This window comes from Bos indicus, chromosome 2, assembly GCF_029378745.1.
Source record: "Bos indicus isolate NIAB-ARS_2022 breed Sahiwal x Tharparkar chromosome 2, NIAB-ARS_B.indTharparkar_mat_pri_1.0, whole genome shotgun sequence".
Taxonomy (NCBI): Eukaryota; Metazoa; Chordata; class Mammalia; order Artiodactyla; family Bovidae; genus Bos; species Bos indicus.
Window position 1 is genome coordinate 99,575,372 of NC_091761.1, and position 14,289 is coordinate 99,589,660.

Consider the following 14,289-nt stretch of genomic DNA (forward strand, 5'->3'; position numbering starts at 1 on the left):
ATATAAAGCTATGAAATATTATCCTCTGTTTGCTAAAACATATGAAACAGAAATATAATAAAATGCCAAGTAATTAATATATAATGAAAATATCACTGTTACATATTATAAAATATAATTCTGTCCAATGGCCAAGTCATATGAAAAAAACAAATTAAAATCAGAAGATACTTTACCTCCCTGTTGGCTCAGACAGTAAAGAATCTGCTTGAGTGGAAGCCCAGCTCAAGTGTTATTACTACCTTAATAAAGCCTGTCTGAAAATCTAAAAAAAAAAAAAAAAACGAATCTGCTTGCAATGTGGGAGACCTGGGTTTGATCTCGGGGTCAGGAAGATCCCTTCTAGAAGGGGATCGCTACCCACTCCAGCATTCCTGGCTGGAGAATTCCATGGGCAGAGGAGCCTGGCAGGCTAGAGTAGCAAAGTAGAGTACCTGGCAGGGTAGCAAAGAGTCAGACATGACCGAGCAACTAACACTTTCTTTCACTTTTTTCTTTATTCTTTTAACATAAGAAATCACTCAAATTTTGACACAAATTAATTGTTTCTTCCTCATAATAAACCCTTCCTCACAATAATCTATAATAATCCTAGGAAGTTGATAATATAAGCTCCTAGCCAAGAACCTATGTGTGATATTTCAAGCATGGCCACAAATAGCTACAAAATCTTTACCTGGCTAACCTCACAGAGGAGAGCAGCCCTCCTCACAGCAAAGATGGTGCACATCAGTGTGTTGAAGTCTCTACAGGGAGTGCAGTCAAGGAGAACTCACAGCTCCCTGACCAGCCATTAGCATATTGATGGTCCATCTGGAGGCCTCTATATCAAACACCTTCCTTGGGTGCCTTTGCTGAAATGTTTTTAGAGGGGTGGGGGTACTGTAAGACACTTTTTCTCCATTCTGTTTTCTGGTGAAAAATGACCCAATGGACCTCACACTTCCTCCAGTGTAGCTTCTTGCTTATACTATTGCCATAAGCGACTAAAAGCATGAGTATTATTTTCTTTTTGGTCCTTTATTTTAACTGACCACCATGAAGTCTTGCAGCTCAGCTCAGTTCTTGACACTCTCCTATAGTTGTGGAAATTGAGATGCTAAAAGCATACGTGACTTGCCCAAGGTCACATACCTATTAATATTAAGAGGCAAGTTAGATTTCGAACTAACTACTTAGATTTCAAACAAACCTGTTTGACTACTGAATCCATTCTCTTAACTATACATCTTCTTAGAACATACTGTCAATCTATTTTTTCATATTTAGGTTCTGATTTAATGGCATTTGCTTAATTTTTAGTGAGTGACTAATTTCCAGGATTTTGACATTATTGAGTGTTATTATAGAGTTCCAAATAAGTGAAACATCATTCATCATATGGTTTTTCCACTGTAAAGGACAGTTTATTTAATATGCCCTATTGATGTAGCTATTCAGTAATGTTAGAATATTATCAGTCTTGCTAGGGATCTGTATGAGAAAGAAGACTCTCATTTCTTCTTTATTCTGCTAAAGTTTAGATTGAGATTTCTGAAGTATGTTGAAAAATACCATTTGGTTATAATTATTCTGAAATAACATATTTTTAAATAAGTAATATTAAATTTCAAACACTTCAAACTTAAACTTCAGACACTTCAAACCTTTTCCTCAATGTTTCAGTTATAGCCAAAACATTATGTCAATAAATGGCCCGGTTGCTCTTGAAAATATTGTACTTTTCTGCTTTAAGAATTAGTATTGTACTCATATCCAAAAGCATAATTAAGAAGTATCTTGAAAAATATAATTAAGTAATCAAATATTATTAAATTCTTTGTCAAAAATATGTGATTTGTATATATTTACAATTATTACACAAATTAGTGTCTCTAAACACTAAAGGAAACATAGATATTTTATCTTACAATTGTTATAAATATAATAACACATACAAATAGAACATAAATATAATTAATAGAAATAGTATAACTTATAATTTTATAAATTAAATTAAGAATATAGATGCATATTGGCTTAATTACCTGAAAAATACCTGAAATGTATAAGCTACCTGTCTGTTGATTATGATTTATTTTTCAGATCTATTTTCTTTAATATAAATGATGGATGGAATAAAATATAATTTGAATCCATCTGTTTTTCCTGTTTATGACCTGATCTATTTCATTTATTTATTTATTCAGTACATATCTGTTATCCATCTATCATATGCTAGAACAGAGGAAAGAATGATGAACTGGGCATTCTATACAAGGACTTTTTATTTTAGAGTGAGGCAGCATGCCAGGTTTCAGCACTGGTCGTTACAGGGTTATACAGAAAACGTTACCCAATCTAGACAGTAAAGAGAATACTTCTTAGAAGAGAGAACAACTGACAAATGTCTGAATGTATGAACAAAATTTTGTCTGGCAAACAGATAAGGAAGAGCAATACAGACAAAAGAATTGAAAGAATTCACTCCATAAAGGGGGAAAATAAGTAGGAATCTGCTGAAAAGTCCAAGCCTTTGAATTTGTTCAGATTTGACCCTACATAACACTTGCAGTGATGGTTTTTAGACAAGGTCATGGTTAGATTTCCATTAAATTGAGCCTTTGTGGGCATTTTGTCCAGTGGAGTTGTCAGGACTAAAGGCAAGCAGAGTACCTAAATACAGCAGCTCTTAGCCAAGGATCCTTGGACCCCCCAAAAGGTCTGTGGATAGTATTTAGGAGGTTCTCGAACTTCATGGGGGAAATGTTACAAATGTTTGGGGTCTTACATTTAGATCTTTAATTCATGTTGATATACAGTGTAAGATAAAAATTTAACTTCAATTTTGTGCTTGTGGCTATCTGGTTTTGTCAACATATTTGCTAAAGAGACTTTCCTTTTTAAAATAATATTTATGCCAATCACCACTTCAAACCACACTGAATATTAATTCCACTGTTAGAATACTTTATGTAATATAATAAAAAAACATATTACTATATCATAGATTTAAATTATGCTGACTGGTGTGTTTCAACATAATTTTTTTCATTGTAATCCTTTATAAATTTACTAATTTTATGCATACTGACATACATTATAAAATATTTATTTTGTGCCTATTCATTTAAGTATTATCAGAAAGTGACTATAGATTTCATCAGACTGCTACAGGGTCATGGACTCAAAAAAATATTAAGAATTTGGAGATTGCTCCAATAACTCAGGCAATAGATGAAATCCTGAACTAGAGCAATGGTAACTTAAAAGTATGTATAATAAACAAATAGGCAAATTCAGTATCAATTTAGTGATTAAATAAATGCCAAGAGCCAAAGATAAGGTGAAATCAATGATGCCTACTAAATTCTTAACTTGGGTGATTTGATTGGTTGGTGGTGTGTAGTTCGGGACTCAATGTGGAAGTTAAATTTAACACCACAAGAACTGCCAATAATCAACCATGGCAAGAAGATAAATGAAGTGACTGACTCAGGATAAAGCCATAGTAAGTTCAGTTCAGTTTAGTTCAGTCTCTCAGCGTGTCCGACTCTTTGCGACCCCATTTACTACAGCATGCCAGGCCTCCCTGTCCATCACCAACTCCAAGAGTTCACTCAAACTCATGTCCATACCGTCGGTGATGCCATCCAAGTATCTCATCCTCTGTTGTCCCCTTCTCCTCCCACCTTGACTCTTTCCCAGCATCAGGGTCTTTTCCAATGAGTCAGTTCTTCACATCAGTGGCCAAAGTACTGGGGCTTCGGCTTCAGCATCAGTCCTTCCAATGAATATTCAGGATTGATTTTCTCTAGGATTGACTGGTTGGATTTCCTTGCAGTCCAAAGGACTCTCAAGAGTCTTATCCAACACCACAGTTCAAAAGCATCAGTTCTTTGGTGCTCAACTTTCTTTATAGTCCAACTCTTTTATCTATATATGACTACTGGAAAAACCATAGCTTTGACTAGACTGACATTTTTTGGTTAGGTAATGTCTCTGCTTTTTAATATGTTGTCTAGGTTAGTCATAGCTTTTCTTCCAAGGCAAAAGTGTCTTTTAATTTCATGGCTGCAGTCACCATCTGCAGTGATTTTGGAGCCTAAAAAAATAAGGTCTGTCACTGCTTCCATTGTTTCCCCATCTATTTGCCATGAAGTGATGGGACCAGATGCCATAACCGTAGTTTTCTGAATATTGAGTTTTAAGTCAAATTTTTCATTCTCCTCTTTCACTTTCATAAAGAGGCTTTTTAGTTCTTCTTCATTTTCTGTCATAAGAGTGGTGTCATCTGCTTATTTGAGGTATTTGATATTTCCCCCGGGAGTCTTGATTCCAGCTTGTGCTTCTTCCAGCCCAGCATTTCACATGATATACTCTGCATATAAGTTAAATAAACAGGGTGACAACATATAGCATTGACATACTCCTTTCCCCATTTGGAACCAGTCTGTTGTTCCATGTCCAGTTCTAACTGTTGCTTCTTGACCTGCATAATAAATTTCTCAGGAGGCAGGTCAGGTGGTCTAGTATTCCAATCTCTAAGAATTTTCCAGTTTGTTGTGATACACAGCGTCAAAGGCTTTGGTGTCGTCAATAAAGCATAAATAGATGTTTTTCTGGAACTCTCTTCCTTTTTGATGATCCAGTGGATGTTGGCAATTTGATCTCTGGTTCCTCTGCCTTTTCTATAACCAGCTTGAACATCTAGAAGTTCACGGTTTACGTATAGTTGAAGCCTGGCTTGGAGAATTTTGAGGATTACTTTGCTAGCATGTGAGATGAGTGCAATTGTGCAGTAGTTTGAACACTCTTTGGCATTGCCTTTCTTTGAGACTGGAATGAAAACTGACCTTTTCCAGTCCTGTGGCCACTGCTGAGTTTTCCAAATTTGCTGGCATACTGAGTGCGGCATTTTCACAGCACCATCTTTTAGGATTTGAAATAGCTCAACTGGAAATCCACCACTTCCACTAACTTTGTTCATAGTGACCCTTCCTTAGGCCCACTTGACTTAGACCAGCTATTGATTACTATCAGCTGTGGTATCGTGCACTATGTATACTGGATTAGCAAATAGAACATTAAGTAAAAAAATAGTGTCATTAAGCTGCTGCTCCTAAGTCACTTCAGTCGTGTCTGACTCTGTGCGACTGCACAGATGGCAGCCCACCAGGCTCCCCTGTCCCTGGGATTCTTCAGGCAAGAACACTGGAGAGGGTTGCCATTTCCTTCTCCAATGCATGAAAGTGAAAAGTGAAAGTGAAGTCGTTTAGTCGTGTCCGACTCTTAGAGACCTCATGGACTGCAGCCCACCAGGCTCCTCCGTCCATGGGATTTTCCAGGCAAGAATACTGGAGTGGGGTGCCATTGCCTTTCCAATGTCATTAAGCAATTTGTGGTTAATCTGTAAAGAATCATTGTTGTGAATCTACTCTGTATTCACAGTTTTTGTACCAGCAATTATTTGCACTCAAAAGCAAACACAGCTAATGTTGCTTGGTTATAGGCACCAATATTCAAATTTTCCCTCAAAAAAATAACAAAAAGAGATGCTGTCTGTGAAAGTGCTGAAAAATCCATCAGACCTCAGTGCTCTACATCCTGTAAGGCTGGTGATGACAATACCTTTTCCTTCTGTCTTGGGCTTCATCCTTGTCTGATCTTACTCATGCATTAGAGGCCAGTACCTAATAAACTGAAATTCAGTAGGCCTTTCCTCTTATCCAAACATTATGATTTTTCCCTTTCATATAAATCATACTATAATGTGGGCAGACTGAAAACTGAAGCCATTTCTGAAGCACATCATTTGCTTTGTTAGTAGGAACAGATTCAATTTTTCATTCACATATAATTTTACAAGGTATGTAAGTTGAACACTGTTGAACAAAGATAATATCTTATATAAATTTCTGCTCAAAGGTGACAAGCAAATTACATTACTTTAGTTTTTTTCTAAAAATTTTAGCCGTTTATTAGAAACACAGCTGTCAGTTTAGATCAAATATATTCATATTTCCCTGTTATATTATTAGGACCATCAATAAATTTAATTGTTCCTTACAGTTTGATTTCCTACAAAAGTGTTATAACACAATTAGTACTATTGCAAATAATTATTGAACTGTGTGAAAATACTTATGATTTCATATGAGATACATATAATAATAGATGAGAAATACAAAACTCAAGTTAACACTTGATAAAGATTCTGCTCTCATACAAATGTCAGTAATAATAAATGTGGGGACAATATAGTCTGCTTTATGAAAGTGAAACAGAATCCAGGCAGAATAATTTCCAAAGGTTTTAATGATAGCTCAAATATTACTTGCTTGTCATTTAATCATATTAAATACTCTGAATCTAATAAATTATCTGTGATAGACACACTAAACACTTTAAGAATGGGAAATCAGTTGGTTTATTAGGCTAATGACTAAAATCAGAATGTAATGAAATTCTTCTGCATGAAATTTATATTTCTCCACTCTTTTTATAGTGTTTAGAATTGTGGGTAAATGCAGGTTTTGTGGGTAAATGAAGGCTTAGAGATTCTAAAATGTTCACTGGTTTCTACTGTTAACTAAAAATTACACTAAATAGGAAAGTACATTTTGTCCTATTACCATTTTCTCAGTGATATAACAGTCACAAAGAGTTGAAGCAGAAGCTATACACCAGCCTTAAGTTTATAGACAAAAGGCCACAGGCTTAGACCTTAGAAATATGGTAACATGATTTAGATTGAGCAAAAGGGATCCAGTTAAGAAAATGAGAATTTGTAAAGGAGGAGTATGAGTCTAAAAAGAGCTGAAAAGTAAAAAGCTTGTTCTGTTATATAGAATGGGATGCAGTCAAAATTCAAATATTAGTTAGGACATGACAAACATAAGCCATTTTTGTGAAAACAATAGGTAGAAGAATCTTCTGAGACATTAAAAAGGATAATGCTACTCACATCCTGAGCTACCATTTGTTGACACCAGGGTCAGGTTGAAAGGCCATGGATTCCGAACAATATCTTGCCAATGAATAGTGTCTGTATAACAAAGAAATTTGTTCTGGTCTACATAGACGCCACCATTTAGGATTTCTGTATTAAAACAAACAAACAGAGATTTGTTGTCAACCTTTTTGATGACGAAAGGTAGTCAATCAAAATAATTTACTCTTAAGCTATCTTCAGGGTTAAATTACAGTTACTTTGTTAATAGTCCAGATTTCTTATAAAATACCTTTTTCCTGAGTCATATAGATTGCAGAAATTTGAAAACATTGAACAATACAAAGAAAAATAACAACTCATAATTCAAACACTCAGAGAGAAACACTCTTCACTGTTTGGAACAGATTCTATCAGTCTCTTTTCTGTTTTATTTCCTCTGAAATTGGAATAATATTGCATATATATTTCATAACCTGATAATTTTGTTAATACTAAATGGTTAAAAGTCAAAGGTAATTAAATATTATTCTGTGTTATTTCTAAGGAGAATATGATACGCCAGGGTGTAACTTAAACAGTATTTATTTAACCAATCACCCCTTGGTCATTTAACTTGTTTATCTCTGATTAGCTCTTTAAATCTTTTTTCCCTATAAATAACATTCACAGATTGTAAATATTTTTAAGGCTTTCTGCAAATTGCCAAGTTTCCCTTAAAAATATTGTTTTAGTCAATGTGACATTGACTGGAGTCAGTTAGGTAAGTAATTAGCAAAAAATGGAAGGTAAATTTAATGCTTCAATCACAAAAGTATTCTTTATTCATCTCAAATTCAGTCAAGAGAACTGCCAATTATTCTTTAAGAACAACACAAAGCAAGATATCATAGATATTGTCTGGTTCATTGCAACAGGGCAAGACTGTGATACAATGCACCAAAACCAATTTTTACTTGATTCTTATTTTACGACACTGGCCTTAATCAGCTAACTTGTTCCCTCTGAACAGTGGCTGATTATATACATAGATTCTTGTACAGATAGCTTTACATTATCCAGACAAAAAGGTAGAAAATACGATTTTCCTTCTGAAAATACTATTCTTATCATTTTGAGAAATTGATTAGAAATACATATAGCATCTTCCTACTCAATATATATTACATTTTTCTTCCTAATACAAAAACAAGAGAAATCATATAACAGTCCATAAAGCAGTCAGATACAAAAAACAAAATTCAATTAACAGTGATTTATATAGATAAGCGTTGATTGTTTTTTTTCACATGATAAGAAACTTACCAGAGGCAGTTGTGGATATTAGTTTAGCTATTCTGCAGTACCCACAACCTACTATGTATGTTGGCTTTATTCATTCCAAGCATAAGATGACTGCTGTATCTAAAGATGTTTGAATTCAAGGCAAGATGAAAACAAAAGAATGAACAGGTGGCTTTTGATTTGAAAAGGGATGTTTCCCCAAGGATTAGTCTGCATATTATTGGCCAGACCAATATCCTAGGCTGAACGAGAAATTCTTAAGGTGGACATATTGTTATGCGAACAAAACCCAAAATGTGCAGGAGTGTTAGCAAGGAAGGTGAGGGATGGGATATCAGGACATCAACCAAATCTGTCTCTTGTGCTGGCCTTAAGAAAATCATCTCTCCTATGCAGTGTGTGCTTAGTCTCTCAGCTGGGTTGGACCCTTTGTGAACCGGTGACCAGGGTCCCCTGTCCATGGGATTTTTCAAGCAAGAATACTGGAGTGGCTTGCCATTTCCTTCTCCAGGGGATGTTCCTGACCTAGGGATCGAACACTTGTCTCTTGTGTCTCCTGCATTACAGGTGGATACTTTATCCCCTGAGCCATCAGGGAAGCCCTCTCCTGTGCAGTATTCCAAGCTAAACCTTTAAAGAAAGTGAAGACTGTCTGAGTGAAATGAAAGTCACTTAGTTGTGTCTGACTCTTTGTGACCCCATGGACTATACAGTCCATGGAATTCTCCAGGGCAGAATACTGGAGTGGGTAGCCTTTCCCTTCTCCAGGGGATTTTCCCACCCAGGTCTCTCACATTGCAAGTGGATTTTTTAGCAGCTGAGCCACAGGGAAGCCCAAGAATACTGAAGAGGGTAGCCTATCCTTTCTCCAGGGGATCTTCCTGACCCAGGAATTGAACCAGGGTCTCCTGTATTGCAGGTGGATTCTTTGCCAACTGAGCTATGAGGGAAGCCAAGAGTCCCCTTACACCAAAAAGCGGCATAAAAGAATGAGAGGAACATGTAACACCATAAAAAAAGTACTTGTGGAAGTAAGATTGGAGGTCACATATAAAGTGCCTTACTATATTGCATGTATAAAATCCTCCAGATTAATTTTGACATTGTAGGACTTTCCACATTTAAAATCAATCCCATTTCCATTATTAATTGTATCACTGACTATTGGATCCATTTTCTCAAATGGGAGGGGGGAAAAAAAGAAACAAAGAAATTAGATCATCTTTCTACTTCTACAACCCAGTTCATTATTTTTCATGACTTAACCATACAATCTTCATCAAAGCAAGAAGGGAGATGTAAGAGGTAAGAAAGATTGTGAAAATGGATTTCTGCATTAATGTTTGGCATTAAGTTTCTATCTAAGAAATGTGAGGATCTCATACTAATAGCTTTCTCATGAGACATTAGGTGATGCTCTTCTGCTCTAGGAATAATTCTTCATTAGGTGACAAAGAAAGGAGATTTTGACTGCTATCCAGGAAACAAAGGTTATTTTTCAGTCTAGATTTAGAAAAGCTCTGCTTTAAAAAAATGTGAATAGAAAATGTAATAGCTCAAACATTGTAGAAAGAGTATATTTTTCAGGAGTCACATTTTAATTTAAAGAGTTCATACTGAAGGAACACAGCATCCATCTACAACTTCCTATCTAAAAATATTCAAAAGAATCAGATTATATTATGCTCAATAATAATCGCATCAAATCCCTTTCTTCAACAAAATTAATCTCCTACCAATGTCAACGTTTATTTCTTAGAAATACTCTGTTCAAGAGCTTGGCTTATACATGGAAAAGGATTTTAAAAAGAGGCAATAAAAATTCAAGTGTAATCTTACATGTTCAAATTTTAAACTGAGACTATAATCATGATCAATCTGGATGATATTTTTATCATTCTGAATTCAAAACTCAGCATCTGCTAGCAATTCTGGTCATCAGGATTTATAACATTTTAGTACTTAATAATAGATAGTTTATTCATGCATGTGTATATTTTCCCTGAAAGTAGTCTTTTTTTTCCCTTTATGTTTGGCTTAGACCATAATCTGCCTTTGAATGCCATAATTTCACAATCAGAAAGTGTATATTTTATTGAAATTTATAGAAGAGTTTTTGTGTACACTTCATCTTATATTTTCTTTTGATAAACTTGATTACCTGCATATGCATCAGGAAATAATGTCAAATTGCATTTACTCATTTATATCATTTATATTTATTTCATAACTTTATACAGTGTTAGTGTTAGAATATTAATTAATATGTTCTGTGTAAATATATTCAGTTAGATTTATTGCTGTACTAAGAAAATTCTAGGAAAAGGTATTAATTAACCTGCAAGAAAGTTGCTAAAAGACACAGATTATTTACCTGACAAAAGGGATAGCTAATGTTTCTACCTTCACTGACCATAAAAGAAAATGAAAGTGAAGTCGCTCAGTCGTGTCTGAATTTTGTGACCCCATAACTGTAGCCTACCAGGCTCCTATGTCCATGGGATTTTCCAGGCAAGAATACTGGAGTGGGTTGACATTTCCCTCTCCAGGAGATCTTCCCCATCCATGGATTGAACCTGGGTCTCCTGCACTGTAGGCAGACACTTTACTGTCTGAGCCACTAGGAAAAGCCATAGAGTCATTGACCATAAAAGCTTTTCTAAAATTATCTGTTTAGATTAGAAAAAGGGACAAAGATTAGAAAAATAGAAAATCTTGTTAAGATATTTATCTAGGATGATACCAGAAAAATGTCTGGCTATACCTTTGGTAAGAGCTGTGTCAACTTTGTTACACCAAGAGTTTGTATTACACTAGCAGCATGAAATTGTGATTAATAATTATATGTTAAAATCATGACACAGGACAATTTCAAAGGAATCCAGGCAAATGAGGCACAGATTTAATTGAAATTCAAACAAAGATGCCTGGAAGTATAGAAGGTTCAAAAAATGTTGAATAACTAAATGGGTTTAAGGTATAATAATCTCATTCCATTTAACCTCACTTTTCCTGCAGGAAATATATCAGAGTAAATAAAGACAGACACAAATAGATTCTTGGTCACTGAAACAACTGGTAGAAAAAATCTGCTATCTATTGTCTTCAGTTCAGTTCAGTTGCTCAGTCGTGTTCGACTCTTTGCGACCCCATGAATCGCAGCACGCCAGGCCTCCCTATCCATCACCATCTCTAGGAGTTCACTTAAACTCACGTCCATCGAGTCAGTGATGCCATCCAGACATCTCATCCTTTGTCATCCCCTTTTCCTCCTGCCCTCAATCCCTCCCAGCATCAGACTCTTTTCCCATGAGTCTTATCATATTATATAAAAATATTTCCAGCAAGTTCACAGAACAAAACTGTTTTCTATAAAAATTCCATTGATGCTTGGAACTGTGGTGTTGGAGAAGACTCTTGAGAGTCCCTTGGACTGCAAGGAGATAAAACCAGTCCATCCTAAAGGAGATCAGTCCTGGGTATTCATTGAAAGGACTGATGTTGAAGCTGAAACTCCAATACTTTGGCCACCTGATGTGAAGAGCTGACTCATTCGAAAAGACCCTGAGGCTGGGAAAGATTGAGGGCAGGAGGAGAAGGGGATGACAAAGGATGAGATGGTTGGGTGGCATCACCGACTCAATGGACACGAGTTTGGCTAGGCTCAGGGAGTTGGTGATGGACAGGGAGGCCTGGCGTGCTGTAGTTCATGGGGTCATAAAGAGTCAGACATGACTGAGCAACTGAACTGAACTGAAATACAATAAGATATATTAAATACAACTTTCTATGAAAAAAGTATAGTTTCATTATTTAAACAACTCCACTAAACACTTAAATATGTTTGTGTCTCAAACACTTCCTACTAGATTAATATGTGCAAGTCAAGTAAAAAAAAATAGCTTTTTTGGGTACTAAGTAAATTGTAAACTGCACTCCTCTCCAACGTGTTAAATTTAACATACATAGCACATGATTTATACCTGAAGTATTGAGACTAAACTCCATGAAAGCAGGGGATATTTTTCACTGCTGTACCTATTATGTCAAATTTGAAACAACAGTTACTCAATGAACATTTGTTAAATTGAACTGAAAAAAATTCCCTTGACATTTGTTACCAACACTGAGCAGTTAATTCCTGGTATAGTTCGTAATTTTAAATTCCATTCTGACCAAACCAAAGAAGAATGGAAGTTATCTTTTTTCAATAAGCACTCTTTAGGAGAAAAGATAAGTTATATCCATTTCAATGCAGAGTTCCAAAGAATAGCGAGGACAGATAAGAAAGCCTTCCAGAGTGATCAGTGCAAATAAATAGAGGAAAACAAGAATGTGAAAGACTGGAGATCACTTCAAGAAAATTAGAGATACCAAGGGAACATTTCATGCAAAGATGGGCATAATAAAGGACAGAAATGATATGGACTTAACAGATGCAGAAGATATTAAGAAGAGGTGGCAAGAATACACAGAAGAACTCTACAAAAAAGATCTTCATGACCCAGATAATCACAATGGTGTGATAACTCTCCTAGAGCCAGACATCCTGGAATGTGAAGTTAGGTGTGCCTTAGGAAGCATCACTATGAACAAAGCTAGGGGAGGTGATGGAATTTCAGTTAAGCTATTCCAAATCCTAAAAGATGATGCTGTGAAAGTGCTGCACTCAATATGCCAGTAAATTTGGAAAACAGAGCAGTGGCCACAGGACTAGAAAAGCTCAGTTTTCATTCCAATACCAAAGAAAGGCAACGCCAAAGAATGCTCAAACTAGTGCACAATTGCACTCATCTCATATGCTGGCAGTGTAATGCTCAAAACTCCCCAAGCCAGGCTTCAACAATACGTGAACTGTGAAATTCCAGATGTTCAGGCTGATTTTAGGAAAGGCAGAGGAACCAGAGATCAAATTGTCAACATCTACTGGATCATGGAAAAAGCAAGAGAGTTCCAGAAAAACATCTATTTCTGCTTTATTGACTATGCCAACGCCTTTAACTGTACATATCACAACAAACTGTGGAAAATTCTAATAGAGATGGAAATACAAGACCACCTTACCTGCCTCTTAAGAAATCTGTATGCAGGTCAGGAAGCAGTTAGAACTGGACATGGAACAAAAGACTGGCTCAAATAGGAAAAGGAGTACATCAAGGTTGTATATTGTCACCCTGCTTATTTAACTTATATGCAGAGTACATCATGACAAATGCTGGGCTGGAAGAAACACAAGCTGGAATCAAGATTGCCAAGAGAAATATCAATAACCTCAGATATGCAGTTGACACCACCCTTATGGCCGAAAGCGGAGAGGAACTAAAGAGCCTATTGATGAAAGTGAAAGAGGAGAGTCCAAAAGTTGGCTTAAAGCTCAACATTCAGAAAACTAAGATCATGGCATCTGGTCCCATCACTTCATGGCAAATAGATGGGCAAACAGTGGAAACAGTGGCAGACTTTATTTTTGGGGGCTCCAAAATCACTGCAGATGGTGATTGCAGCCATGAAATTCAAAGACGCTTACTCCTTGGAAGGAAAGTTATGACCAACCTAGATAGTATATTAAAAAGCAGAGACACGTGTATACCTGTGGTGGATTCATGTTGATATATGGCAAAACCAATACAGTATTGTAAAGTTAAAAAATTAAATTAAATTTAAAAAAATAAAATAAAAAGCAGAGATATTACTTGGCCAACAGAAGTCCTTCTAGTAAAGGCTATGGTTTTTCCAGTAGTCATGTATGGTATGGATGTGAGAGTTGGACTATAAAGAAAGCTGAGCGCTGAAGAAATGATGCTTTTGAACTGTGGTGTTGGAAAAGACTCTTGTGAGTCCCTTGGACTGCAAGGAGATTCAACCTGTCCATCCTAAAGGAAATGGCAACCCACTCCAAAACTCTTGCCTGGAAACTCCCATGGACGGAGCAGCCTGGTGAGCTGCAGTCCATAGGGTCGCTGAGGGTTGGACACGACTTAGTGACTTCACTTTCACTTTTCACTTTCATGCATTGGAGAAGGAAATGGCAACCCACTCCAGTGTTCTTGCCTGGAGAATCCCAGGGACAGGGG

General features: G+C 36.1%; 1 protein-coding gene across 6 annotated transcripts in view; it reads right to left on the reverse strand.

The window, feature by feature from the left end:
• The window catches only part of ERBB4 (erb-b2 receptor tyrosine kinase 4), a 1,281,057-nt gene that overhangs the window by 394,679 nt on the left and 872,089 nt on the right, over window positions 1-14,289 (reverse strand). For all 6 annotated transcript variants that reach the window (XM_070800265.1, XM_070800289.1, XM_070800279.1 and 3 more), the window contains exon 4: window positions 6,947-7,081. In XM_070800265.1, the coding sequence (XP_070656366.1) occupies window positions 6,947-7,081 (135 nt within the window). The remainder of the gene's footprint in view (window positions 1-6,946; window positions 7,082-14,289) is intronic.